Source organism: Prosopis cineraria, unplaced genomic scaffold, assembly GCF_029017545.1.
Source record: "Prosopis cineraria cultivar Desert tree isolate PC_DT_omini unplaced genomic scaffold, ASM2901754v1 PC1, whole genome shotgun sequence".
Taxonomy (NCBI): domain Eukaryota; kingdom Viridiplantae; phylum Streptophyta; class Magnoliopsida; order Fabales; family Fabaceae; genus Prosopis; species Prosopis cineraria.
Window position 1 is genome coordinate 38,516,277 of NW_026555332.1, and position 23,618 is coordinate 38,539,894.

Here is a 23,618-nt window from a genome sequence, read left to right on the forward strand (position 1 = left end):
TTTCTAAATAATGCAAATATGAAAGCTTGAGTTTTGAGAAGTGAGAAAGAAAAGGTTGTACCAAAGAGAGAGAGAGAATTTAAAATAGATAGTGGTAGATGTCATTGCGCCTAACACTTGCACCAAAGTTATACTTTCAAACCAAAGTTCTTAGACGCGTTTCGTCATCTCAAATTTTTACGTTTGAGACATGTTAAATTTAATAGGAATTGGTTGAACTGCAAAATATTAGGATGATTATTTGATTAGAATTAATATTTTTATTTAAATATTTATTTTTTTTCATATTTAAATATGACAATTTTTATGCATCTAAATTAAATTAAATTATATTATTTAAGACTGGTTTGATTTTAGGTTAACCTCTAGTTGAACCATTAACTCTTGACCAACTAGCATGATTAATCTAATTTCTAGTACTTTGCTTTTCGTCCTCATCCAAAATGCCTCTAGGATTAGCATAGCTTGCATCGCATCATACAAAACGGAAGGCAGATATAACAACTAAGATTAAAAAAATATGAGAGGAAAATGAGATAGAATGATTCATGAACCTCATAATTAGGTTCTTTGAATTTAATTTTAAGAGGTCATGAACATCCATAAAATATGATAATATTTATAACATACAATAATTTACTTATAATATTTATAAACCCACCATTAATGATCCGTGGTGAAAATGTACAGATGCATGTATTCTTGGTGTGTCTTAAGTGTGACTATTGAGTAAAATCTATTATAAATAAAGGATCATAGAGACGTAGCTATATAACATCAAAATAGACCCTTGACCCACTCCAGAAAACAAATTACAAGAGAAAGAATGAAGAGATTTTATGGTGTGATTCTGCTGGTAGTGCTGGTTACTCTCACATGGGGTGAGATATATAGTTTATGTATTTAATTTTTACATTCATTAGACTTGAAAACTACATGTGATTTTGTCAAAATATTGAAAATCATACAAGTTATTGAATTAGTCTAGACACTTGTTAGTTCAAAGGTTAATGATTAAAATTATATTTAAATTATAATTAAATTGGTAATGAACAAAGTATACAGTTTATTAACTGGCTGGATTGACTTGGTTTTTGATACTATGGATTTTGTTAAGGTAATTAATATGATTTTGTTTGAATAATGGGAAAGGTGGCAGCATAAAACCAGCGGCTGCAAAAGAATGCAATAGCACGGTGAAATCTGGACCGTGCGATTTGACAATGTGCACCCAACTGTGCCAGGCAGGATATAGTAAAGAAGGGCATGGAGAGTGTGTGGGGGCGGCACCAGCTCAAGTTTGTTACTGTATTTATCCTTGTTGACTTTTCATGGCACATTGGCACTATTAATTGTGGCCTTTGTGTTTTTATTTTTATTTCTTTCTACTTTTGAATAAACAATAATAACTTGGCCACAATGACCGCTTCAGCTTTATATAAATGATGATAGATAATTACATTCAAAATAATTCGAATCTTCATAAATTAATGCCTCTGTTCACCTCTCTACGAATTCATTACGGCAAGATATTTTTGACAACAATTTAACATGTTAGATGTGCGCGAAAGCCAATCACAGAGTCAAGAGCCCGATTTTTTTTTTAAATAATAATTTAAGGTTAAAATATTCTAACCCTGCTCATAAATAACTCCCTCAACTTTTTAAACTTTAAAATCAAGCTCTCTAAATTTTCATTGTTTGACCAACCCACCCCCCACTGTTATCGTTTCGGTGTTATCTTCCTAACAGAGATTAGAGAATAACATGCTATGATATGTTAAACCTTTAAAGCTCTGTTTCGTGCAAAATATTAAATTTTATGGGATTGGAAATGCAATTGGTAGTGGAAAAGAGGGTGGGATTAAATTTTAAAATTATGGTTAGTATGACATTGGATTAAAAAAATTATAAGACTAACATCCAACAAAAACTAGATAAAAGACTCAAATACCCTCATCTTTCTCATTCCTTTTCAACCTCCAAAGTTGCTAAACCATCCATGAATCTCTCTCACTCTTCTAGATGATGTGACTAGCCTTTGTCCACAAAACTTTGTTGTTGAGTTTGTTCATGGGCGATAGCAGAAAGATAAGAATGCTACTCTATTCTTCTAGAATTATAAGCTGGAAAGGCATGGTGAAGGTTTGAGATAGTCACTAGATGTGTATCTCTCAAATAGGAAAATCTTTGAGACACAAGGGAGAAGGTTGAGACATGAGGGAGAAAGGCCTATCAATCTTGAAGCTCTGGGATTTGAGATTTGAAAAGCAATTTGAAGTCTAAGATGCAAGGGACAAATCAAGCCCTGCAATTTGAGATCTAAGACACAAGGCCTTGTGGTTGAGGATCTGAGATGTGAGCATGATAATTGAAGATGGTTGGCATGGGTGGAAGACAATGTTGCTAGCACAACACCACCGACAAGGGTGGAAGACAATGTCGACAACAGAGGTGATACTGGTAAGGGGGATGGCTTTGACAAGGGAGGGGGATGGAGTAAGGGGCAATTTGGTTTGGAAAATTTCAATTTTGAGATTGATTTCCTAATACCAAGGGAGAGGTGATACTGGTAATTCTTACTTGAAAGGGATTGGGCTTGGCATTAAAATTTTCATTCCTACTTATCAAACATGAAAACTTGGCATTATTGAGTCCCAATTTCAATCCTACTCCCTTAGTTCTCCATACCAAACAAGGCCTTAAAGTCATGGGCACATGACTGTTGGACAATGTCATGAGTCATTTTGGGTGCTCTTGTAAAGTGGGGTTTGTAGATAGGCTAGTCTTTCAGGACTCTTCATTTAAACTTATACCAATAACATTTGGTTCTTTTTTTAGAGGTCAAAGTCATAAAAAGATAGCTATCCACAAGGGTTTTGACATCAACTCTTAAATGGAAAACAAAAGGAAAGAACAAAACAAAAAAGTAAAAAAAAAAAGAGTTGAGAAGAAAACAAACCAAAAAAAAAAAAGAAAATCTGTCCAAAAGGGTGATGTTAATGGCAAAGCCAAGATCACTTGACAATGAGAGGTGCAAAATATTAAAACTTAAAAAGGTAAGTAATTCAAAATTTCAAGAATTTAAATGTAAAATATTAAAACTTATAGGAACAATTTCATATAGGGCCCAAAACATAATATATCTACATGAAGGGCTCAAAGTAATATGAAATTCCTCTACAAGCTTAAGAGCCTTTCATGTAATTAAAATTTTCATTGAAATGTCATAAATTCCCTACCTCTTTTTTTTTTTTCAAAAAAATGTCACCATTGCCAAAGCCACCTCGCAGTTGTTGAAGCTCTATAACTGAGAAGGAGGCCACCATTGCTAGTGGCTTGAGCTCCGGCATCAACACCAATGGGCAAATCCCATCAAAGGGGGCCAAGAGATCAAGGAAGGATTTGAACTCTTGATCCCTTGGTGTTGCAAAAAGTAATTTACTACTGAATTACTAAAGCCATTTGATAAAATATTACAAAATATAATATATACTCTTTCTATTAAAAAATACAAGGTATTTTTTGAGGGTTGAATGTTAGAAAATGTAAGATATTTTTAGTGTTTCAAGGTGTAATTATTGCCTTTTGTTTTTCCTAAAGTGTCCATAATGAATAAATTACTTTATATTTATTTTAGAGTAAAACACCCTATTAAATGAGGGTAAATATGAAAAGATGGTATTAGTTTGAAGACAAGTAATTACTTTATTGAGATGCGATTTAATTAAAAATGCCTTACATTTTTTAACAGAGGGAATATGTTATAGCTTTTGTTTTCAAGCATTAATATGAGTTGCTGTTAATCATGAATATATTATTATTCATATCTAAACAATCACTTATAAATATGTGAACATAACTTGTTCATACATAAAAGTTGTCAATTTTTGAAACACATCTTTTTCAATTTTTTTAACATGTTGTTCCTTTAATATTGACATATTATCAATGTTATGCTAAATAACACATTCGCACACATGTTATAATTTATTTTTAAACATTTTCATGAGTTATGGCTAATCATGGATATGTTGTTATTCATGTCAAAACAATCACTTGTAAATATTCGAACATGACTTATTCATATATAAAACATATTGTCAATTTTTTAAACTCAACTTTTTGGTTTTTTTTAAGAACTTGTTCATTCAATATTGATAGGCAAATAATATATATACTATAAATTTGTTTTCAAACATTTTTATGGGTTATGATTAATCATAGACATATTATTGTTAATGGCAAAACAATTACTTAATACTTGAACATGACTTATTTATACATAAAAAAATTTTCAATTTTTGAAAAACAAGCTCTGACCACTAATAGTTGATGCACTGGCCACTGACAATGGTGTCCTCCTTGTTAGTGATGGGGCTCTAGCGGCTGGTGATGTGGCCCCAGCGATTGCTGGTAGTTAAAAAAAAAAAAAGATGGCAGGAGCTTTATGACATTTCAGCAGAAATTTTAATTATATGGAGAGCCCTTGGACCTACAGAAGAATTTTATATCCCTTTCAGCTCTTTATGTATATGTGTTGTTTTTGAGAGCCCTATCTATGATTCTCCCAAACTTGTATACTAAATTTATTATTTTTCTTAAAATGAGGGGTGTATTTGCCCCTCACCACCAAGTGGCTTGGCGATCTCCTGTGTTTAATTAGACTTCGATAGATTTAATTCAGGCCCTTCACTTTGATTTAGTTTAGTGGAGAAAATTATTAAGTTATCAAATATTCTACATGAAATGCCATATATTAATTTGACATGTCAATTTATGTTATATAATTGAAACAGTACTAACAGTGAGGGGTTATCGGTCAAAATGTTAAAAACACAGGTTCATTCCAGTATGCGTGCATGCACATTATGATGATCACAATTCACAATTGCAACAAGCATGTATGCGCATTTCTAGCGGATTTATATATATAATTACATGCATGAACTTGATCCAAGGACCATAATACACAAATTTATATATTAAATTTTTTAGCCAATTATTATTATTTTTTGATAGACAACTTATTAGCCAATTATAAACATGCTGCTGCTGCACATATTTTCTACATGGCGCAGAATCTAAATCTAAAGTTAAAAATGAAAATTTTGTATAACATTTTGAATCATCAATATATACAAAAATTATATACTGCATCTGCTAAAAAAATACAAGACATTTTTCTAAGGTTGGCTATTAAAAAATATAAGGTATTTTTAATTTTTTAATTTATAATCAAAGAGTTTTTTTAAGATACTTTAATAAATAAATCACTTAACTCTTCATCTTTAACAATGACAAACATAGAAAGAAAATATTAATTTAAAGATAATTAATTAACTTATCAAGAATATAATTTAATTAAAAATACTTTATATTTTAAATCAAGAGAGTATGTGTATATATGGAGTCATGCTATCTAATTCATTTCAAACGGTACAAATCTAATATTGAAGTTTTCAGCTACGCGCATATCATATTTTAAAATATTTTCTGGTGTAATTTAGCCCCAACATTTTTTATTTATGTATAACGTTATCTTATCGTTAACCTTTGACTGGTTTGACCGTTATGTTAAATTTTGACTGTTATGAAGCCTGTCCCATATTAAAAATAAGTGGAAGTATCTTAATTGGAATATATTAATTCCCAAAACCATATTAATAAGCTGATTATTAAAATTCACGAACATATTTGATTCGATTTTCAAACTTTCTTGGGTGCATGCAAACGCCTTCCCTTTAATTTAATTAATATTAATAATTGCTTAAAGTTTTGAGCATTATCATTATTCATGGCTGCAAAAATCAATGTCACGGTCAGGTTTGTTTGAGATATTTTAAATCTTGCTCAAATTCTTGAATAAACCGAAATATTGTACAAATAACTATCCCGGGCGAAGTTTGATTTTTAACTTTCAAATATTAACTTGTAAATTTTCTTTTAAAACTAAGAGAGATGATCATGAGGTGTGAGAATCCTACTTTAATTTGTTATGATTATATTAAGATCTTTATTAAATTAATCATCAAATGCAAAGAAAAATTTTAGGATCTTACTTTCATATGTGGGTGTGTGTGAGATTTAAAAGAAAATCGGATTTTATTCTGAAGTTAAAATTGCATCTCTCAAGTCTTAATTGTTTTAACTTTAGTCTAGATTCGCATCATTAAATTGGATTGCATGTCTTGAAAAAGAAGATTTTTAAAGAAGCTTCCATCTTTCTTTTCTATTCATTGTGAGGATTCACTAAAGAAATAGATAAAAAGGATAGTTATTGATACAGGAGTTGTACCAATCTATTATAGAGAAACTTAAAAATCTTTCTTTGATATATACGAGTCTCATGTTCGTAAAGTTTGAGGCTATTATGGCTGCGTCTCTTTAGGTTTTATTTATTTGATGGTATTATAGTTTGATAAACTCCAATTGGATTATATCATATATTGATAAAATTAAAGCAAAAACATTTATTAATATTCTTTATCTACCTAACTTTCTTAAGGGGAAAACAGTCTTTTTTTTAACATAACATTTTTAACTAATATTCTTTATCTGCCTAAAATATCCATTTATAATTATAAGACATTTTTAACTAATTTATACTCTCAATAAGTTAGTTAATAACATTTAAAAATGCACATTCTTTTCATATTTATCATTATTTAATAAAATATATTAATTAGAAAATCTTATTAATCACAACTCTAATTGTTGATATTTTTGAAAAAAAAAATCTTATCAATAACACTTTAAAAACCTAAGGCCATGTTTGGTATGTAGCATTGAAGGGTTGGGTTTGGCATTGGCATTGAATAAGGCCCAATTTAATGTGTTTGGTATAAAGCATTGGCTCTTATTTGGGTTTGCTGAAACCCACTTAGATGGGATTACACAAACCCACCTTCTACCTGGTACTGAAAAATTAAACCTGGGTTTGCAATATTTTATGACAATATTATCCATGGTTATAATATTTTTTGGACAAGAGTGCCCCTGTTGAGTTTTTGCCTGATAAAAGTCATCAGCATTGCAAACCTCAAGTCGAACGCATCTCCATCGGCGCCGCAAGAGACTCATCCATCGATCTGCCCTGTCGCCATCTCCTTCATCTTGCCTTCAGGTACTGTTGCTCCGTCCTCCCCCTTCGTCGATCTTCTTCTTCCATCTTCTTTGTATTTGGCTTTTCCTTTTCCGGTGATCTCTCCTTCACAAATGACTGTTTGCAGGTTTTTATCTACATAAGCTTTAAAATTTTTTGAAATTGTAAGAGCCAAACCCTTTCAAGAATCCTATTACATCTGTCAAGAAAACAGAATCGATTGTATAAGAAATAATACAAAATGTAAATGAGAGGCAGATATTGCGTACATACTTACTGTGGGTTCAGGCAACTTCAATCTCATTTTCTTTAGTCTACGCGTCATGATTGGATGCTGTAGTTGTAAATTCCATTGAAACGCATTTACATTGGACTGAGCTTATGCATAAGATTATAACTGGCAATTGCTTTTGATGACAATACTTGCAACAGATGCGATTTTTTGCTTAATTTGATAATTGGACCTTGTCTTTTCTAGACCGGAGTAGATATTTCTTGATTGTAGAAATCTAGTCCACGAGAATCTGGTCTGCTTCCTCAATAATATTAGTCGCTCAGTTTATTAAAAATTTGAGGATGATGGCAGAGTGATTTTCTGTATCCATTATTTGCCCTTTTGCCCCCGAGTGGAAGGGGGTTTGTAATTGAGCCATTGAGTTATTACTCAAAGAATGTGTATAGACATCTGAAAGGGTTACTCCTGATTAATTTCATTGACCCCTTCGCATAACTACTACAAAAGTGCTCATTCTGCTTAAAATAATCGTGTGTAAAAAGAAATATGTTCAAGACTGTTAAATTATAATCTTTTTTTTTTGAAGGTTGGAAAGGAGGTTTCAGGCTTTGGTGTAGGAAGTATGGAATGGATTATATATATTTTTTGGCAGCATGAACCTCGTCTTTTATAGATTCCATTTCCTTAGTATGCTGAAATGTAATTATTACTTAATGTATATACGGTTACTAAAAGATCATTAAAACTGCTTTCGGGTTTTACCAAATAAACCATGATGCGGGGAAAGTAGTAGCTTCTGTCGTTTTATTTTGTCTGTTGAGTAGTTTTGGGGGCGGTGTTTCTGCTTCAGTGTAGTCGGCTAGTACTAAAAAAAGAGCACCCAAAACAAGAGCACCCATAAAGGTATAAGAAAATGTCTCTAAGCTAAATTATTACAAAACAATTGGGAAGAAAAACTAATTGCAGAATAAAATAAATCAAACAGGTCCTTGATCATTTGCTATACTAATACTATTTTATACTTTTATATTGCACAGCAATTCATCTATTATTTTTTTGAAGAGTGTTATCACTGTGATTTATTGTTAACCACTAATTACTTTTATTCCATTACATATGTTAAATATTAATCTTTTATATATCTGTATAATTGGTACACAGTTATGGCACTATCTGAGGAAAAGAGAATACTATTACGTTTGTTTCTCTTCTGGATGAGCATGACTGAGGCAGTGTATGCGTTTTGCATTTGTATGTGTATGACTATCATACTAAAGAGACGAAGAATCAGACATATACCTTACAAAATGGATTTTATTGCTAAGAGATCTTACCTAAAGAGAATGATGTCTAGCAGTGATGTAGCCTGTTACAACTTACTTAGAATGCATAGATCAACATTTGATAAGTTGTGTTCTATGCTAACGGATGTGGGTGGTCTTAAACCTAGTAAGAACATGCTTGTAGATGAACAAGTTGCCATGTTTTTACACATACTAGCACATCATGTGAAGAATAGAGTAATACAACATAACTTTGGTAGATCGGGAGAAACTATTAGTAGGCATTTCAATTCAGTACTTACTAGTATGATGAGACTTGGAGATATGTTGTTGAAGAAACCAGAGCCAGTGGCTGATGACTCTAGCGATGAAAGGTGGAAGTGGTTTAAGGTAAATATACATGTTATGTATTTATCATTATTTTTGAAAGTTGTGTGAACAATTTGTATTAACTTTTTTTTACTTTTCTATTTTATAGAATTGTTTAGGCGCCTTAGATGGAACTCACATCAAGTTAAGAGTTCCTTCTCTCGATAAGGCAAGATACTGGAATAGGAAAGGAGAGATAACTACAAATGTGTTGGGTGTTTGCTCACAAGATGGTTTCTTTATATATGTTTTGCCTGGGTGGGAAGGGTCCGCAGCAGATGGACGGGTTCTTCGTGATGCCATAAGTAGAAGGAATGGCTTGAGAGTTCCACAAGGTCACTATTACTTGGTTGATGCTGGTTACACCAACTGTAAGGGATTTCTTGCACCGTATAGAGGGCAAAGATACCACTTAAGTGAATGGAGAGAAGGGCGACATCCTAGAAGTGCACAAGAGTGCTTTAATATGAGACACTCTTCTGCACGAAATGTAATTGAGCGGTGTTTTGGTATTTTGAAGTTAAGGTGGGCTATACTAAGAAGCCCATCATTTTATCCCGTTCGAACACATAACCGAGTTATAATTGCTTGTTGCCTCCTACACAACTTAATTCGTCAAGAAGGTGTAGATCCACTTGAAAATGAAGTTCCAGAAATGGGTGTTGATATGGACGGGATGGAAAACACCCCAATTCAAAACATGGATGCTTCTGATGAATGGGCTACCTTTAGGGATACTCTTGCTAATGAAATGTTCACTACTTTTTCTTCTAATAGGATATCTAGATGAATTAGTTATTTCATTTAAACATTATTGTTTGTTTGAATATGTCAATTTTCTTTGTTTCTTTGAGTGTGGTGTATGGTATGATAGAACATGTATTATTGTTATGTCCTTAATAATAATATATTGTCATATTGTCTTATTGTTGTTTAACCTCTTCTCAAGTTCTAACATTTTCTTCTTCTAGCTGAACAAACATGTCAAGTAGGTCTGGAAAATCAGACAAGCACATGTGGACACCCAAAGAGGATGAATTATTAATTCAATCCATGGTGCTACATGATAAGGGAGAACTTGTATTTGACAATGGTTTAAGGCCACGTGTCTTAAACACTTTGAAGGACATGCTTGATGGTTTGATACCTGGAAGTGGTATTAAGGCCCATCCTCATATTCAGTCAAGAGTCAAGAAGTTAAAAATTAACTATGGTGTGGTTTCTGACCTTCTCAATTTATCTGGTTTTGGTTGGGACCTTGAAAAGAAATGTGTGACAGCTCCCAAGACTGTTTGGGATGAATATGTGAAGGTAAATTGCTGCTGTTAGTTTCTGCTATTTTTGCTGTTTCTTTCTGCTATTTATTTGTTTTCTGGTTTTTTTTGCTGTTAGTTTCTGCTGTTTCTTTCTGCTGTTTATTTGTTTTTTCTGGTTTTTTTTGCTGCTGTTTTTTGCTGTTTCAATTTCTGCTGTTTATTTGTTTTTTCTGGTTTTTGGCTGTGTAGTTTCTACTGTTAGTTTCTGCTGTTTATTTGTTTTTCTGATTTTTTGGCTGTAGTTTTTGCTGTTAGTTTCTGCTGTTTATTTGTTTTTTCTGGTTTTTTGGCTGTAGTTTCTGTTGTTTATTTATTTTTTCTGGTTTTTTGGCTGTAGTTTCTGCTGTTAGTTTCTTCTGTTTATTTGTTTTTTCTGGTTTTTTCTGCTGTTAGTTTCTGCTGTTTATTTCTTCTGGTTTTTTGGCTGTAGTTTCTGCTGTTAGTTTCTTCTGTTTATTTGTTTTTTGGTTTTTTCTGCTGTTAGTTTCTGCTGTTTATTTATTTTTTCTGTTTTTTTTCTGCTGTTAGTTTCTGCTGTTTATTTCTTCTGGTTTTTTGGCTGTAGTTTCTGCTGTTAGTTTCTTCTGTTTATTTGTTTTTTCTGGTTTTTTCTGCTGTTAGTTTCTGCTGTTTATTTATTTTTTCTGTTTTTTTCTGCTGTTTATTTCTTCTGGTTTTTTGGCTGTAGTTTCTGCTGTTAGTTTCTTCTGTTTATTTGTTTTTTCTGGTTTTTTCTGCTGTTAGTTTCTGCTGTTTATTTATTTTTTGTTTTTTTGCTGTTAGTTTCTGCTGTTTCTTTCTGCTGTTTATTTGTTTTTTCTAGTTTTTTTTGCTGTAGTTTCTGCTGTTTATTTGTTTTTTCTGTTTTTTTGCTGTTAGTTTCTGCTGTTTCTTTCTGCTGTTTATTTGTTTTTTCTGATATTTTGGCTGTAGTTTCTGCTGTTTATTTGTTTTTTTCTGTCACAGGTAAACAAGAAAGCTGCTAAGTGGAGAAACAAGACTTTCCCCTATTATGATGAGCTATCTAATATCTTTGGGAAGGATAGGGCAAATGGAAAGGATGCTCAAACCTATGAAGATATCATTGAAGAGTTTCATGATCAACATGGGTTTACTTCACCCATAGAAGATACTCCTACTGAGTACATTCCAACTGATTCTCAAATGGATGGATCACATGCCAATACTTCACCACAAGAGAACTCTCCAACTGAGCTGTCCCCTTCTGATGCAACTTCCGGTGCGAAAAAGAGGAAGCGAAACAGCACTGAAGCTCAACCTTCCATGCTTGAAGGCATGAAAATGATTGTTCAAACACTAGCTGATGGGTTAAAGGAGTCATCTGAGCGTTTTGGCATGCACCTTGATAGAGTTGAACGTGAGAAACGTATTGATGGCATGAGGTCGTCTCTCCTTGTTGAGTTGAAGAAAGTTGAAGGACTTTCCCACCAAGAACGTCTCAAGGCATATGTGAAGATTATTGGTGATGAGAATATGCTAATTGGCTTTTATTCCATGCCTGAAGAGGATAAAGCTGATGTGATTCGCGAAATAATAGCATAAGCTAGTATTAGTGTCACTTGATATTTTGGTGTATCTCAATTTTTTGGTGATCCTTAGTAAAGTTGCAAGAGGATCCTTCATATGTAATGTCATGTTTAGATGTCTAATTTTTTGTGTAAGATATGGCATATCTTACTTGGGTGCTTGGATATATGAGTAGCACCATTGACTATATTTTGTTTCAAAGTAAGATATGGAGTATCTTGCTTCCTTGACCTTATTAATTATGATATGATAAATGACATCCTTTCTTTCATGTTTTATAGAGTATCTATTGGAAGTTTATATAATAGTAGTATATATATAAGTATATATACACTAGCTTAATTTGATCATGAAGTTGCAACTTGGTTCCTTGCCCATATGAAAATGCCATCAAATGGAAGAATTTGATCAGGAATTCTGTCAATTAAGGGGGAAGTTCTGATCAAAATATTGCAGAATTTGATATGATTAAGTATTTTTAATATGGAGCTAAGAAACATATGGAGTACATTTAATATATGGAGTACATTTAATATATGTAATAATATATCTATGAGACTGATGGCATCTTAGCAGAGACATGTTTGAAGGCATGAAAGCATCAATGAGACTGGTGCAGCATAAAACTTGGAAAATAGAGAAACTATAGCTTCAAGTACAGACTTACATTTAAAGATCCATGGCTGTTATAACCACTTGCAAAATTTACAAAAACTTGTAATATAACACTTGCAAATTCCACAGAATCAGAGATATAACCACTAGATTGGAGCCATATAGCTATAGACTTCATAAATAAATCTAAATGCTATATTATATATATACATACACCTCATTTAATTTAGCAACAGAACAAAAGCTTGCTTCTTGATGGATTTTTTTGGATGTTTCTGTTTGTCCCCAAGTGCCCCTCTTGTTGAATTTCCCAACATTCCCTCTTGCTATGATGACTATGACACGGATAGTTGATGAACCTGTTGAAGGCTTCATTTCCTATAACAGAATGCCTCGTCAAGCAATTGAAGGTTCACTCCTTATTTCCTGCAGTTCCAACCACAGTTCGCTTCTCTTTTCCAAGCAATTGAAGGTTCGCTCCTTATTTCCTTATTTCCATCTTGTATGTTTATTTGCAGAAATCAGGGTGTCAAATGGCTAAAATGGAGTAAAATTGTATGTTCTTCATGGAGCTTGAAAAGGAATGGCTAAAATGGCACCTCTTGGAGTTGCACTTGTTGACATTTTCATCTTCATGCTCACTTGAGCTCTTCTTTTTGCCCTCAATCAAATCAGTGACAAAAAGAGGCAACATCATGCCAAAATAATGTTTCAGGAAGTACCCAAAAAAAAGGGGAAATCGCATTGTGAATTACTATCTTTATCACCTAAGTAATGCCCCTTTCAAAGAAGTAAAGTTCACTAATCACAGCACCAACTTCTGAAGGGGAAGACAAATCTTCAAGATAACAGAGCACTCAATTAAACCAACAAACAAACAAAAAATCAAAAGAAGGATTATGCCAAAAGGCATCGAGGATCTCTTCAGCAATTAGAACATGAAAATAATAATAATAATAATAACGATTCTAAGCAATCGCAGAAGTACCTGGCCACCCGATAAAAGCAACACAGCCAACTTCCCATCTGATATAGCCTTCAAACCCATCTTCCACCATCTCTCTCTTTCTTTTATGGTTCGCTCCTCCATGTCCGACACAGAACTCTCTGGCACCGGCTCAATGGCAGCTATTGGCAGTCCTGAAGTAATTTCACACAAAGAACGCCCGTCAAAACTACTTTCTTTTCAGTACTGGCATGCGCAGAGTAAGTTTATATGCGTATGTGACGAGAAATATGGATAGACCTTGAGATCAAAGAGAGCATCAGATAATCCGATCAATCCTCGGGAGATCCAGATTCTGCAAATTGAAGTCATCAATTGCAACAAAGTCAAATTAAACAAATGAATAATTTTTTTTTTGCCAACATATGGAACAATTCAATACCGAAGAAATCTCTAGTTGATCTGAAAACCGGACTTTAACATCCAATAGTTATATAAATGAAAATTCCAAGCCCAGAAGTATAGGCAACAAAGTTAAGGAGTAAATCTTAAACTTCGAGGCGCCAATTTGCAATAATTGGCATTCATTCGAACGCGAAACAAGCTGACTTTGTCAAATCACCAAGAATTATTGAGGGAATAAACAGGATATAGAATTCCGAATCATAGAAATGTAACTTCCCGACTGAACAAGAACGAAAGAACCTGAGCTTCACCGACACTTCAGGCCAAACATGGCCTCAGATTCCAAGGTGGGCCCCACTAACCTGGGCCCCTCGCTCATCTCCTCGCTCAACGGTAGAGTCCGAAGTAAATCAAAGGCAGAGTTCGAAGGCTTCAAAGCATACCTGACACACTCTCCTTGGCTCTTGATTTTCGGCTTAGAGGCGCTTACGAGTTGATGGAGCTGAGAGAAATTAGAACGGCGTGAACGAAACCCTTCACAATATGGAGCTCGATGATCGAAAATGGAAGCCAGAGATCTCCTTGAGTTCACCGTCGCAGAAGTTCATCGGTGAGAAGAAGAAATGACAAGACAAAGGGATGATCACGTTTGGTTTTTATTTTCTGTTTTTATTATTTTAAAGGGTATCTTTGTCTTTTTATAATTTATATTTAAGTAAAAAATAAAATAAAATAAGGTATTCTTTCAAAATATTCCTACATACCAAACATAATTTTAAAACTTTATTCCCAATCCCAATACTAATCCCTCAAAACTGAAACCTGCGTACCAAACATGACCTAAAATTCTTTATAGAGTACTCTTTTTATCCCAATTAAATTAATAAAATACTTTTGGAGAGATTTTGTGTACCAAAATATAAGGTACTTTATTAAAAATAAAATTTTATTAATAAATTTTTTTCTATATTATCCTTTCCATTATATTTTCTTTTTTTTTTCTCTATTATTGTTTCACAAATAGAATATTAAATAAAGGATATTTTTATAAATTTATATTTTTGTTGTAAAAAAAGTATGTATGCATAATTTTGTCTAAAATAGCTTATAAATAGGGATGGCATGAGTATTTTTTAGCATAAAAGTTGAAAAAAAAAAGGTGATATTCCCTCTCTTTCTCTTTTATAAAGCACTTTCAACTACTTTATTAGAATGATAGAAAGGTAGTTAAGTTATTAATTTTATCTGAAAATAGAATAAATTTTTAATTTTACACTTTTTTAAATGAAATTTTTTTAAATTTACATTATATTTTCTCTCATACATAGTTAATGAATTTAAATAAAAATAATATTAAAAAATGTAATCAATAACCAACCAAAAAAAGCTTCTAGACGGTACTCTACGATAGGGACCAAGGGACCATGGAGTATAACACTGAATTTAGAAAATAAAAAATTGCCTTTTCTTTTCTTCTGTTTTTTGTTTTTTCAAATAAGGTCATTACTCCTTAGTGAGCCCCATCGGCACAGTTAATTTCACTTCACATATATAGTTGCCACCTGGCCATGCGTCCGCGTTTGGCTCTTCACATTTGGCGTTCCCATATATTCAAGTCCTTGATATGCATCTGGGTATTGCTCAGTAGCGTTCAATGGCTTAGGGAAGAAGAGAATTGAATTGAGGCATTTGCCCAAAAAGCAGCGTGACACAGAGATAGGGAGTAGAACGAGAAATGGGATTGTGGAGAAAGGAAATTGCAAGCGAAGCAAAGAAACAGCTATGGTTGGCAGGACCAATGATTGCTGTGAGCTTGTTCATGTACAGTTTACAACTGACATCGCTAATGTTTGCGGGTCATTTGGGAGAGTTGACCCTGTCTGGTGCTTCCATGGCTACTTCTTTCCTCAATGCCACTGGTTTTATGGTACTGGTACGTTAACGATGTTTATTCTGTGCTTCTGCATTTCCGCTATCTATAACATGTTCATGCAAATTACGGCAAGTCTTTAGTATGCCATTGTTCCCATATCTCAATATCTTTTGCTGTTTACGTTTATTATGCTCATATCATATTGAATCATGAGATTTAGCCTTAGGACACGCCTTTTTCAACATCAAACACCCCGTTTGTTATGTTGATTACCATGTGCTTGATATTACGCTTTTTAAAAGCTGAAGTGATTTCATGAAAGTTTCAATAGTTATTTGGTTTTAGTGGTCTAATCATCCTGGCCATTGAATTTCATTGTCTCTTGCTTTCCTCAACGTTTCAGTTTTCATCAATGTTAGAGCCCTTTAATTTACATATGCTCAAAACTCAAAAGTTACTTTGTTTATTGCTTTAGATGGGAATGGCGAGTGCCTTGGACACATTTTGTGGTCAATCATATGGAGCAGAGCAGTATCACATGCTTGGCATACATATGCAGAGAGGCATGTTGGTCATCTTACTTGTTGCCGTAGCCCAGTCTATTATTTTGGCGAACTTAAGACCTATTCTGGTTGCACTGCATCAAGATCACAATATTGCAAAAGAAGCTGGAGTATATGCTCGTTACATGATTCCAAGTCTTTTTGCCTACGGTCTTCTTCAGTGCAATATCAAATTCCTACAAAACCAGAACATAGTCTTCCCTATGGTTCTAACTACTGGAATCTCAAGCTTAATTCACGTCCTTTTTTGTTGGGTTTTGGTCCTAAAAGCTGAGCTTGGCATCAAGGGAGCTGCCATCGCATTTTGCATTTCAAATTGGATTAGCTTGCTATTGCTAGCACTTTATATCAAGTACTCTTCTTCATGCAAGAGAACTTGGACGGGCTTTTCAAGAGAATCCTTTCATAACATCCCCCAATTTTTCAGACTCGCTCTTCCTTCAGCTCTCATGATCTGGTATGATCCTCACCTTCAGCTTACTCACCTAAGGGTCCAATATTTTGTTCATCTCCTCCTCCTCCTCCTCCACTATTGAATATAATTGTCCTGCAAGAACCTAATTACTATCTACTTTCCTAGGTGATTTGTAAAGGTATGATCATTGTTGAGAGGATTTCATGCTATTCTATGGATTTTCTGTGTAACAGCTTGGAAGCATGGACGTTTGAATTGATGGTGATCCTGTCTGGTACTTTTCCTAATCCAAAACTACAAACTTCAGTTTCTTCTATATGGTAAGTTTTTCTATTAGGAGCTACGCTCTAGTTTGTATTGTACTGAACTCTTTATGGCATGCGCGCGTGAACGCGCACACATATATGTTCTCTTATGGATTCTGAACTCCTCGTTCCCCAGCCTTAACACATCTGGTCTGTTATGGATGTTGCCCTTTGGAATTGCGGCTGCTGCAAGGTCAGTTGTTTCTTGCTAAAATTTATTACTGTTTTGTTTTGTTTTTTTTTTGTTTTTGTTATGCAAAACAACTCCAACGGAAGTTTATATATATGGCTTTTAGTGTAGCAAGGATTAATTTGATGCTAGTGTGGACTTTGACTAGTTTTATTATGTATCTCAACTCCACAGTACAAGGATATCAAACGAACTAGGGGCCGGCTATCCAAAAGCTGCAAAATTAGCACTTGAAGTCACCTTATCCATGGCCCTCATAGTGGGAGTTTTGGAGTTTTCTCTGCTAATGATATTAAGGAATATTTGGGGTGGGGCATTTACCAATGTACATGAAGTGGTGAGATATGTGGCATCCATGCTCCCAGTTGTGGCGAGTGCCGCTTTTATGGATTCAATTCAAACTGTACTCTCAGGTACTGACATTGCTTCTGCTCGTTTGCACATCACTTATTCTTGATCCTTAAATAAAAGCCAGATAAACTTGTGATTAAGTTGCATGCATACTATATTTGTTTTAACTTCCGTGTCGATGGAACATGTTTCTATGCATATGTGAACTTGACCATTGCTAAGCAATTGGCAATATTTTGTAAACAAGGTGTTGCAAGAGGATGTGGTTGGCAGAAACTTGGTGCATTTGTGAATCTTGGCTCATATTATCTTGTGGGTGTTCCTCTTGCTGTAGTCTTTGCTATTGTCCTCCACATGAAAGTAAAGGTAAGAATCAATTTCCTGCAGCAAAATATTTCAATTGAACCTACTTGTTTTGAATAATTTTGGTTTATCACACACAAGGGCCTCTGGATGGGCATCGCATTAGCACTTGTTGTGCAAGTGGTATGTCTTCTTCTTATTACCATGCGCACCAACTGGGAGAAAGAAGTAAGGCATCCTCTTATATATCTTCAACTCTGTATTATTTGGTGAGCTGAGAACCTAACAAAATCATTTTTTGTTTAGGCTAAGAATGCTGCAATAAGGGTACAAGGTCCCAGAGTCCCAGCAAGTAACCTAAATGCTACTAATTGACGGAGCCGTAATTCTGAAAGTCACACTATTTTAGCATATGAAACGAAGATCACTAGCATAAAATGTAAAACTGAGTATGGTATACAGAGAAGATATTGTCATAGTTATGTAATGAAAGAATTCTGCTCGTCCATTGACTAAAGTTTGCCAAAGTGCATCCAAAGGTCCAAACTGACTATTACAGGAACACTTGGAACTTTTAAAGACATAAAATTGGGCTCCATGAACAACCAAAATTGCAAAGAACCAGGAAAATCAGGCACCATTTCTATAAATAAGTACTTGTATTCAGTGAGATAAATGTAATGACAACCTGTTTGGAAGCACATGTGAACGTACATTTTTATGTTCTATAGCAAACAACTTACACAATAACTTTTGGATGCAACAGATACGAGGCCAAGTGGGACGCCCTTCAAATTGGGGGGGATTTTAAATAAGCAGCAGTTATTTTGGGTCCCCAAACTAAAATTCAAGTGAGTCGTTAAGTTTCTGTGACTGCTACTTTCTCCTTTATACCTCCACATCCATAGTAGCTTTCCATGGAGACACACAGATGAGGGCCATGCAGCAATTGTAATCCTCGGTCTTATCACTCCTGTCCTAGAATATTCAATCTGGATGCTGAAATTCTAGATCTAATTTTCTTTTCAGATATGACCTGTCAGCACTGCAGAACCAAAAGTGGGATTAAAAACTAGTCAGCATCATTTACATGAATTAAATAATGAAAAAGATCTGGCCCACAGCCAACCCTAGTGAAAAGATGTAGTTATAAAAGTAAAGAAAAACAGAATCAATTACCCTGTCCATAATGTATCAGTTATTTTCTTGCAGCTATGATCAGTACGGCATAATACACAGCTATTCACAAATTAAAGATTATGTATAAATATTAAGTATATCGAAATTTGCCTAAGAAATAATTATCAATCTGTAACTTGGTTGTCTTTCTACTTCATCTGAAATCATATATCAGAAGACAAGCATGCTTCAAGTCCAGGCCTTTTAATTGCGCTGTTACTAAGGTGGAGTCATGGGAGAAAAAGTGCGCTTATCTCTATCCACATGATGATATGAAAATAATCTTTCAAATCCAAATCAAAAAAAATTTTTTATTACAATTTGTTAAGAATTTCAAATACCTAATCTACCCTAACTATTTCAAATCTCAACCATCCTCTTTCAATACTACTCAAACATGTGGACAAGTCACACAAATACGACAACTCATTCTTATTGGTGTGGATTTCACTACCCAAACAAAAGATTTTAAATGTAAAATTGAAATGCAAATCCATCTATCCAAACGCCACTTAAAGTAAATCCGATTCCAATGGCAAAAATAAAAACAGCACGTGTGATGATGTGCTACATTAGCTTTACTTATAACTCTTCAACTTAAATAATTTTAGCAGAAGAATTGCGGCTGAATGTGCAAGCTGAAGAGCAATGTCTATGATCTGATTGTGTTTGACTTGAACTAAAATTACAGCCAGTTTGACCACTAAGATGATCAATGTTGTTTTACCTGTTAATTGTAGGCCTATTTGGAGGATTTAATCCAAATATAGAAAAGTCTACAGCTGTCGCGGCTGAATCATTGTTGCCTGTATTATCACCAACCTTTTGCATGTAATCACCAACATTGTCACCTTTATCTCCTTGCAATGCATTTCCTTCAAATCCATCATGCCCTGACATCACTCTCCTAGACTTTCTTGGAGGTGACAGAACAGTTGGGCCCTCGTGTGGATTGAAATCAGAAGCCTTAAGTTCCTTCTTTGGGGCAGGTCTAGGAAGCTTATCAGGATCCGTGGGCAGAGGCACGGAGGAAAAATACCTGAAGAGAAAAAGAAGATTAAATATGTGATGTAATACAGTTATTGACATCTTTATATGATGTTAAGGCACATAACATACCTGTGCTCTAACGCCTGCTGCACTGAAATTCTAACTTTGGGATCATACGTAAACATCTTTGACAACAAATCTAAAGCATCATCACTTGCCATTGGGAACAAAGAACGCAAAGGTGGAGCTGGAACATATTGGTATTCAACATAATCAGGAAGGTATACTATATCAGGCCACTGAGAAGATGTTGGGGTCCCAAATGCAGCAAAAATCTTTCCTAATTGATCAATATCACTTGAACCCTATCAATATTAAGAAAATGAGAGAACCAGTCAGGAATTTCAATGACGAACGATTGATTAGTAGCAGATAAAGAAGAACATGAATAAAATAGCCAACATAACAAATTGCATCTTCAAAGTACATATAAGTTTTTTCACTAAAAAAATTTAAACAAATGGCCAATGTGACGAAACATGAGAGCTGGCCTAGATGGAAGTTAAATCAATAGCCAATAACATCAACATAACCAGCAGCTTCTGAGCTAAACAGTTCCTTAGAACAGCTCTAAAGGGTTTAGTCAAACTGCAATACGAACAATTTGATAAAGTTAAGTAGATCTTTCTATTGAAAATGGCAAAAATGATTAAAAGCTCAAAGATCAAATTCCATGGTCTGAAGACATATTCAAATACACCAATTGATTCTAAATAGTTACTAAGAATCTTCCCTTACCTGCAAAAAGGGTCGACGAAGCAGAAGTTCAGCAAATATACAAGCTGCAGCCCAAACGTCTACACCTGACCCATACTGTTTGGCCCCAAATAACAGCTCAGGTGCTCTATACCACCGAGCAAACACCTATTCACAGAATTAGCATAAGTGGCAAGCATGGAGATCCATATACTTGAAGAAAGCATAAAAGACAAGCCTTGAAATAAAACAGGGCGTGCTTAATAATATGCAGAAGTTACTAATGGAAACAACTAAACTGATTGGAATGCATAAAGAAACATTTGGCAAGCCCTTTAAGTTGTTAGCAAGCATGAATAGATGATCGAAGTGAATGAAAAGCTAGAAAACAAGAAATCTGAAAAGGCTCTTCTTCCACCAATTACCAATTTTGAATAAGCAAAAGTTTTCTTTCCTTATCCTGTATACCCATTTTAAAAGGCAATAAACAATAGGAAATAATTTATTAAAATTAAAATTTATAATATTTCAAAGACAAAGCAGCTATCATTATGAAGATTTTAAGTTATATTCTAAAACAGAACTTCCTCAACATATCAGGTAAATCATTAAAGTGTAAGTCCTCTACCAGTTCTGTAACATCCAATCATTAGGGAGCATTGCTAGATTGTAGCAAGAGAATCCGCAGAAAGTAGGATAACAAACAGAATTCCATGAATTATCAATTCAAAGTTTCACACAGAATGTTGAGTTTTATTTAAAAGAAAGGAACTCATCTCCAGAGCCTGAGTCAAGTTTTAGGTGCCCACATATTGAAAAGGATCAATGCACTCTGAATAAAGAAGCAAACCTGATGAGTAAACCTTCGATCTGGGCTCCCAAATATCCTCGCTAAACCAAAATCTGCAAGTTTCAGCTGTCCATTTGGTCCTATCAACAAATTATTTGGCTTCATATCCCTGAGGATTTATAAGCAAACCTTTCACTCATCGCTAAAAAGCATGTAATATTATATTTAGTGAACAAACAGTAACATACTTTACCTATGCAAAACCCATTTCTTGTGGCAATAAGCAAGACCTTTAAGTGTCATTTGAAGGTAGGATTTTATATCAGCAGGTGAAAGAAAAATATTCCGATCTCGTATAACAGCTTCAAGGTCTGTCTCCATGAATTCAAACACAAGATGCAAATTTCCTTTATGTGGGAATGCATCAATTAACTCAATAATGTTGGGGTCTTTAAGCTCTTTGAGCAGTTTAATCTCTCTAAGAGCTGTAAAATTTATTCCTTCCTTCTGCTTGCCAAGTCGAATTTTTTTAATAGCAACTGTCTGTCCTGTCTGTTCAAGCATAGAATTCAGCTTCGTAAGACCACCAATTGATAAAAGGATACCACCTTTGTATCAACAAAGGGTAAGAAATTCTTGTTCATACCCCATGGCACACATTCAAAGTCCAGAGAAGGCAAGAAACTAAACACCCTATGGCCTATGCGAGTTATTGGAACCTTAGAAAAACAAACCATTGAAAACACTCGAGTGTTTATTTATAATATTGTAAGGTTCTATCTGGAAATCAATGAATATCTGGTTCATCAACTTTTATCAACCAAGAAGGGCTCGTCATTCACATTAAGAGATCGAAATCTATTTTCCTAATCATCTTAACTGATCCAATTTCCTCCGTTTTTTAAAAATCATGTTGCTACGAAATGCAAGATAAGTTTGTTCCAAATAAATAATAAATGAGCACAAAAGCAAATGATTTGATATGGCGTTACCTTCGTATCAATAGCTTTGTATACAACTCCATAGGTACCTTCGCCGAGGACTTCACGCCTCAGATATCTATCGGCTACTTTCTTAGACGGATCGATGTTCGACATTTTCGACCCCCGAATTTTTGTCTCGGTGGTATTATCGAAGCTAATTCATCTTCAAAACTAAGAATTAGGAATTTACAAGTTAAACATTACGAACTAATTAGGGCTTTGGCGGAAAGCAATCAAGATACAAGAAAGCCGTTGAGAGCCCCCATCAAGCTTTACCGAGCACTGAAAGCAAGGCTAGCAAACAAAAAGTGAAAGAAGCTGAACGCCGTCAAACTACAAAGAGCGTCAAGGCAACTTCCCCACACTGCCGCTTTTCTTTGGTCAGGCCCCGCATTTCATGAAACGGCGTGCCGTTTTCTTGATGGAATTAATCACCATTTATGACTTTATCGTCTCAACGGTGTCGTTTGGAAAAATTGTGTGTCGCAGGCCTGCGGCCCGTCACTTTGAGCACATCCCACGATATGAATCTATAGCAGTTTGCAAAAGAATCCCGTCTTCTTCCCCTTCTCAATCTCATCCTATGCGTCAAAATATGCTTCTTAAGTTCGTATCATATAGGATCATGTTAAAACATATTTTACCCCGAGAGAAAAGTCAGTGTTGTGAATGTTAGAAAATTTTGTGATGTTAAAAATGCGAGGGGGCGGCCAAGGGGGTGCTCCCCCCCCCCCGCCAACACTAATTTCACCTTCTTTTTGAATTTTTTTTAATTTTACATATAAAAATTGTGAAAATTAGTATTTCTAATTTTGCCCTCCATGTATTTATTTCTAGATTCATCAATGGTAATGTTCATGTTTTCCAATTACTTTAATATATTTTTTTCCTTTTAAGTGAGTAGCCAAAGCTAGAGGGAGGTATAAACTACAAAATGGGCAACCAAGAACTTAGTGGAACAAACCCCCACTGTAGCCAAGGAGTACTTCGATATCTTTTGATTATTATTATTTTATATATTCATTTATTTATTTATCTTGCATTCAATTCTTTATTTTTTTACCAAAAAAATTCCTTGTGTTTAATCCATTATTTATA

The 23,618-nt window shown here is 34.3% G+C and overlaps 3 protein-coding genes and 1 long non-coding RNA gene across 4 annotated transcripts; 2 read left to right on the forward strand and 2 right to left on the reverse strand.

The window, feature by feature from the left end:
• Nucleotides 1-7,070: 7,070 nt before the first annotated feature.
• LOC129296667 (protein ALP1-like) lies at nucleotides 7,071-9,782 on the forward strand. The gene is made up of 3 exons (XM_054935277.1): nucleotides 7,071-7,126; nucleotides 8,502-9,013; nucleotides 9,102-9,782. Exons 2-3 carry the CDS (start codon nucleotides 8,504-8,506, stop codon nucleotides 9,780-9,782), a joined length of 1,191 nt encoding a protein of 396 aa, XP_054791252.1. The 5' UTR covers nucleotides 7,071-7,126; nucleotides 8,502-8,503.
• Nucleotides 9,783-12,491: 2,709 nt separating this feature from the next.
• On the reverse strand, nucleotides 12,492-14,568 carry LOC129304301 (uncharacterized). The gene is made up of 4 exons (XR_008591672.1): nucleotides 14,266-14,568; nucleotides 13,718-13,772; nucleotides 13,460-13,611; nucleotides 12,492-13,309 (listed from the first exon to the last, which is right to left on the reverse strand). It is a non-coding gene; the product is annotated as an uncharacterized LOC129304301 (long non-coding RNA).
• A 969-nt stretch (nucleotides 14,569-15,537) lies between these two features.
• On the forward strand, nucleotides 15,538-18,247 carry LOC129296297 (protein DETOXIFICATION 16-like). The gene is made up of 8 exons (XM_054934915.1): nucleotides 15,538-15,755; nucleotides 16,171-16,715; nucleotides 16,907-16,993; nucleotides 17,115-17,171; nucleotides 17,343-17,581; nucleotides 17,767-17,885; nucleotides 17,964-18,050; nucleotides 18,129-18,247. Exons 1-8 carry the CDS (start codon nucleotides 15,558-15,560, stop codon nucleotides 18,195-18,197), a joined length of 1,401 nt encoding a protein of 466 aa, XP_054790890.1. The 5' UTR covers nucleotides 15,538-15,557; the 3' UTR covers nucleotides 18,198-18,247.
• Nucleotides 18,248-18,462: 215 nt separating this feature from the next.
• Nucleotides 18,463-22,909, reverse strand: LOC129296380 (cyclin-dependent kinase D-3-like). The gene is made up of 7 exons (XM_054935013.1): nucleotides 22,530-22,909; nucleotides 21,791-22,089; nucleotides 21,598-21,706; nucleotides 20,790-20,915; nucleotides 20,121-20,356; nucleotides 19,729-20,040; nucleotides 18,463-18,867 (listed from the first exon to the last, which is right to left on the reverse strand). Exons 1-7 carry the CDS (start codon nucleotides 22,632-22,634, stop codon nucleotides 18,810-18,812), a joined length of 1,245 nt encoding a protein of 414 aa, XP_054790988.1. The 5' UTR covers nucleotides 22,635-22,909; the 3' UTR covers nucleotides 18,463-18,809.
• Nucleotides 22,910-23,618: the final 709 nt, after the last annotated feature.

Excerpts from the sequence above, each read along its gene's own strand:
- LOC129296667 (XM_054935277.1), top strand. The coding sequence starts at position 8,504 with ATGGCACTATCTGAGGAAAAGAGAATACTATTACGTTTGTTTCTCTTC. Across the intron at positions 9,014-9,101 it reads AAAGGTGGAAGTGGTTTAAG|AATTGTTTAGGCGCCTTAGA; the intron begins GTAAATATACAT and ends TCTATTTTATAG.
- LOC129296297 (XM_054934915.1), top strand. The coding sequence starts at position 15,558 with ATGGGATTGTGGAGAAAGGAAATTGCAAGCGAAGCAAAGAAACAGCTA. Across the intron at positions 15,756-16,170 it reads CCACTGGTTTTATGGTACTG|ATGGGAATGGCGAGTGCCTT; the intron begins GTACGTTAACGA and ends TTATTGCTTTAG. Across the intron at positions 18,051-18,128 it reads GCACCAACTGGGAGAAAGAA|GCTAAGAATGCTGCAATAAG; the intron begins GTAAGGCATCCT and ends TTTTTTGTTTAG.
- LOC129296380 (XM_054935013.1), bottom strand. The coding sequence starts at position 22,634 with ATGTCGAACATCGATCCGTCTAAGAAAGTAGCCGATAGATATCTGAGG. Across the intron at positions 20,916-21,597 it reads ATCGAAGGTTTACTCATCAG|GTGTTTGCTCGGTGGTATAG; the intron begins GTTTGCTTCTTT and ends TTCTGTGAATAG. Across the intron at positions 20,041-20,120 it reads CAGCAGGCGTTAGAGCACAG|GTATTTTTCCTCCGTGCCTC; the intron begins GTATGTTATGTG and ends TTTTCTCTTCAG.